The 5,049-nt window shown below is 39.7% G+C and overlaps 1 protein-coding gene across 1 annotated transcript; it reads right to left on the minus strand.

The window, feature by feature from the left end:
- Positions 1 to 691: 691 nt before the first annotated feature.
- Positions 692 to 1,188, minus strand: LOC122488994 (ATP synthase subunit f, mitochondrial-like). Its single transcript, XM_043590521.1, has 2 exons — positions 1,025 to 1,188; positions 692 to 807 (listed from the first exon to the last, which is right to left on the minus strand). The coding sequence occupies exons 1-2, from the start codon at positions 1,186 to 1,188 to the stop codon at positions 702 to 704; spliced, it is 270 nt and encodes an 89-aa protein (XP_043446456.1). The 3' UTR covers positions 692 to 701.
- Positions 1,189 to 5,049: the final 3,861 nt, after the last annotated feature.

Below are 5,049 nucleotides of genomic sequence, written 5' to 3' on the forward strand. Positions count from 1 at the left end.
TAAACAGCTACTGTACAGTCATTTGATACCCTGAAGTCCTCCAAAGACTGAATCTCTCAAACTCAGCCCCGCGATCCCCTCATGTAAACATGTTGGGCTGCTGGTCACCTCTTCCAAGCATCGGGGTTCCCTGGATAAAGGTCATAAATGAATTAAGAAGCATGTGAATTACCTTGTGTATAATAAATTGACACTCCAGGAGCGCCTGGGTGGTTCAGTTGGTTAAACATCTGACTTTGACTTAGGTCATGATCTTGTGGTATGAGCCCTGAGTCAGGCTCTGTGCTGCCGGCTCTGAGCCTGGAGCCTGCTTTGGATTCTGTGTGTCCCCCTCTCTCTCTGCTTCTCCTCGACTCACATGTGCGCGCGCACGTGCTCTCTCTCTCTCTCTCAAAAATAAACATTGAAAAAAAAATGAAGGTCCTAAAGCTAATCAGGAATGCTTCCTATGGAAGTGGTTTTAGTGCCCTAAATATCCATCTTTAATCTTTCCATTTACATTTATTCAGCACTTCTTTTTTAGAGATCTGCTCTATACCAGCTTTTCTAGCTTCTATTAGAGTTCTTATAGGTTTTTCTTTCCCAAGTACCAGTCTTCTTTTATTGGATGTTAATTCTTAATTAGGATATGAAAGGAATCAAAGGTACTGGGCAAAGGTCACGCTCAAGAATGCCATATGTGCCTCCACACTGGGCGCCCTTCAGTGGTACTTGCATAGCTGCTCATGTTTGAGTTCCTTATAAGAATAGTAGTTGAATAGCCCATAAGCTGCCAGCACCATAGAAATCCCAGCAATGCCCCCCTTTCTTCACGTTGACATACTTTAAAAAATGTTTATTTACTTATTTTGAGAGAGAGAGAGAGAGCTCATACACACATGAGGGGGAGAGGCAGAGAGCGTGAGAGAGAATCCCAAGCAGATTCCACACTGTAGGTGCAGAGGCCACTCTGGTTGGATCTCTTGATGGTGAGATCATGACCTGAGGTGAAATCAAGAGTCAGATGTTTAACCAACTGAGCCACCCAAGCTCTCTGGCATACAGGTACTTGTAATACCGATAGTAACCTCTTTGAATTTCTCCAGTGATGGCTTTAGGGGTGAAATCCCTCATCAGTATCCAGCTTGGCAGCTCTCCTAACTTCACATCCATGAGCTTCGTCTCCTTCACTGGTAGAGATGATGCCATCTTGGAGTACTGGGTGTCCTCTATGCTGTGGCGCCCAAGGATTATATTATAGGTTTGCTATTAATCTAGATTTTTTTCTTCTTTAGAAAGGGACTGTATATATAATTTTCTTTGTAAATCTTTACTACATAGGTGAAAATTATAAAACATAACTAATATTTACTGTTAGTTTAAGCCGGTACTTTTCCATGGATAATGATTACTATGGACAAGCATGTGTCAGAAAAGAATATTGGGAAAATTAAATTCAGTTAAATAAAATACTTATCATCTGTTCCAAACACTGTGCTTGATGGGTGGGACACAGATTAATAGAGACAAGAAAAAGTAATTCCTTCTTCCCATCTTTTGAGGAAATCTGTAACCAAGTGAGAAGAGCCCCCCTTCCTACTGAAGTAAAAGAGGGGAAATAAATCCCAAAGGCTGAAAAACAGTTCAAAATATATCATTTGATTGTAATATAAAATAGCTGTCTTTTGTGTCTTTATTTAACCTTTATGGCAAAAATACTGCACATAGAAGAGCTTGAGGACAATGTGAGTATATTAAATGTTATATTTCAAAGATGGAAATCAGTGCCTGTGTATAATATATTCTGTGTGTTTATTTGAGGTCAGACTTGTTAACAAATATGCAAAAGATTTGCTTGGGTAAGGTAAATAGAATTTAAAAAGTAATAGCATGTTAAACTATTTTCACATTTATTGTAAAGTTTGAGACCTGGGGAAATACAAGAGAGCCCAGCATTAAGCTTTTCAAATCATGTGCCTCCCACCTCTAACAAGACATGGGAGAATGAAGAGTTTGAACTACACTCTTTTTTTTTTATATATATATATATGAAATTTATTGTCAAATTGGTTTCCATACAACACCCAGTGCTCATCCCAAAAGGTGCCCTCCTCAGTACCCATCACCCACCCTCTCCTCCCTCCCACCCCCCATCAACCCTCAGTTTGTTCTCAGTTTTTAACAGTCTCTTATGCTTTGGCTCTCTCTCACTCTAACCTCTTTTTTTTTTTTTTTTTTTTCTTCCCCTCCCCCATGGGTTCCTGTTATGTTTCTCAGGATCCACATAAGAGTGAAACCATATGGTATCTGTCTTTCTCTGTATGGCTTATTTCACTTAGCATCACACTCTCCAGTTCCATCCACGTTGCTACAAAAGGCCATATTTCATTTTTTCTCATTGCCATGTAGTATTCCATTGTGTATATAAACCACAATTTCTTTATCCATTCATCAGTTGATGGACATTTAGGCTCTTTCCATAATTTGGCTATTGTTGAGAGTGCTGCTATGAACATTGGTGTACAAGTGGCCCTATGCATCAGTGCTCCTGTATCCCTTGGATAAATTCCTAGCAGTGCTATTGCTGGGTCATAGGGTAGGTCTATTTTTAATTTTCTGAGGAACCTCCACACTGCTTTCCAGAGCGGCTGCACCAATTTGCATTCTCATCAACAGTGCAAGAGGGTTCCCGTTTCTCCACATCCTCTCCAGCATCTATAGTCTCCTGATTTGTTCATTTTGGCCACTCTGACTGGCGTGAGGTGATACCTGAGTGTGGTTTTGATTTGTATTTCCCTGATAAGGAGCGACGCTGAACATCTTTTCATGTGCCTGTTGGCCATCCGGATGTCTTCTTTAGAGAAGTGTCTATTCATGTTTTCTGCCCATTTCTTCACTGGGTTATTTGTTTTTCGGGTGTGGAGTTTGGTGAGCTCTTTATAGATTTTGGATACTAGCCCTTTGTCCGATATGTCATTTGCAAATATCTTTTCCCATTCCGTTGGTTGCCTTTTAGTTTTGTTGGTTGTTTCCTTTGCTGTGCAGAAGCTTTTTATCTTCATAAGGTCCCAGTAATGCACTTTTGCTTTTAATTCCCTTGCCTTTGGGGATGTGTCGAGTAAGAGATTGCTACGGCTGAGGTCAGAGAGGTCTTTTCCTGCTTTCTCCTCTAAGGTTTTGATGGTTTCCTGTCTCACATTTAGGTCCTTTATCCATTTTGAGTTTATTTTTGTGAATGGTGTGAGAAAGTGGTCTAGTTTCAACCTTCTGCATGTTGCTGCCCAGTTCTCCCAGCACCATTTGTTAAAGAGACTGTCTTTTTTCCCTTGGATGTTCTTTCCTGCTTTGTCAAAGATGAGTTGGCCATACGTTTGTGGGTCTAGTTCTGGGGTTTCTATTCTATTCCATTGGTCTATGTGTCTGTTTTTGTGCCAACACTCTTTTTCTTAATTTTTTTTTTTATTTTTTAAAATTTACATCCAAATTAGTTAGCATATAGTGAAACAATGATTTCAGGAGTAGATTCCTTAATGCCCCTTACCCATTTAGCCCATCCCCCCTCCCCAAACCCCTCCAGTAACCCTCAGTTTGTTCTCCGTATTTATGAATCTCTTCTGTTTTGTCCCCCTCCCTGTTTTTATATTATTTTTGTTTCCCTTCCCTTATGTTCATCTGTTTTGTCTCGTAAAGCCCTCATATGATTTTTGTGAAGTCATATGATTTTTGTCTTTCTCTGACTAATTTCACTTAGCATAATACCCTCCAGTTCCATCCGTGTAGTTGCAAATGGCAAGATTTCATTCGTTTTGATTGCCGAGTAATACTCCATTGTATATATATACCATATCTTCTTTATCCATTCATCCATCAATGGACATTTGGGCTCTTTCCATACTTTGGCTTGTTGATAGTGCTGCTATAAACATTGGGGTGCATGTGTCCCTTCGAAACAGCACACCTGTATCTCATGGATAAATGCCTAGTAGTGCAATTGCTGGGTCGTAGGGTAGTTCTATTTTTAGTTTTTTGCGGAATCTCCATAGTGTTTTGCAGAGTGGCTGCACCAGCTTGCATTCCCACCAATAATGCAAAAGAGATCCTCTTTCTCTGCATCCTTGCCAATATCTGTTGCCTGAGTTGTTAATGTTAGTGATTCTGACAGGTGTGAGGTGGTATCTCATTGTGGTTTTGATTTATATTTTCCTGATGATGAGTGATGTGGAGCATTTTTTTGAACTACACTCTTGAAGAAGTTTCCTGAAGCTCAGGAAGTTGCTCAGTTAGTGAAAGTTTGGACTGGAATTTCAGTGAGATCTTTATATTCTACTCTGTGAGAAAATACACACTTTTTATAACATAATTTTTCATAAATTTTTTGATGAGAAATTTTTTTTAAGTATTAAACATTTTTTTAAAGTGTTTATTTAGTTTTGAGAGCAAGAGCATGAGTGGGGGAGAGCAGAGACAGAGAGGGAGACACAGAATCTGAAGCAGGCTCCAGGCTCTGAGCTGACAGCACAGCCCCGACATGGGGCTTGAACTCATGAACCATGAGATCATGACCTGAGCCGAAGTTGGATGCCTACCTGAGCCACCCAGGTGCCCCTTGGTGAGCAATTCTAATGCCATGGATTTTGTTTGTTTGTTTCTCTTTGTTTAGAGAGTTTCTCATTAAGCCTTTGAGTTTTGTGTATAAGAGACTTTAGAACCAGCCAACATAAATTCCCAGATTCATGCTTGCTGGCCATGGGAACTTGAGCAAGCCACTGAAGCTTCTCTGAGCCTCAGTTTCCTCATCTGTAGAACTGAGATAATAATCTTATTTCACAGGATTGTTGTAAGGATCAGTGATACAATATATATAAAAGTGTTTTATGAGCATGTTTGAAGTATTATTATTAATATAGAGTTTCTCTAATTTCTGTCCTAAATATCTCTTTCCTCTGTCCAGCCACTACTTTAGTCAAACCCTCTTTATTTCTACTCTGGATTGACTATTAAACTAACCTCTCAGCTTATGTTGTTTTAAACCTGGTTTCAGTCAAATCTATCCTTTAAGCTACCATCAGA

This window comes from Prionailurus bengalensis, chromosome B2, assembly GCF_016509475.1.
Source record: "Prionailurus bengalensis isolate Pbe53 chromosome B2, Fcat_Pben_1.1_paternal_pri, whole genome shotgun sequence".
NCBI classification, from domain to species: domain Eukaryota; kingdom Metazoa; phylum Chordata; class Mammalia; order Carnivora; family Felidae; genus Prionailurus; species Prionailurus bengalensis.

What these genes read in the sequence shown, in the direction of transcription:
- LOC122488994 (XM_043590521.1), bottom strand. Translation starts at nt 1,188, where the DNA reads ATGGCATCATCTCTACCAGTGAAGGAGACGAAGCTCATGGATGTGAAG. An exon ending in CTGTATGCCAGAGAGCTTGG is followed by an intron (nt 808 to 1,024) that starts GTGGCTCAGTTG and finishes GTCAACGTGAAG; the next exon opens with AAAGGGGGGCATTGCTGGGA.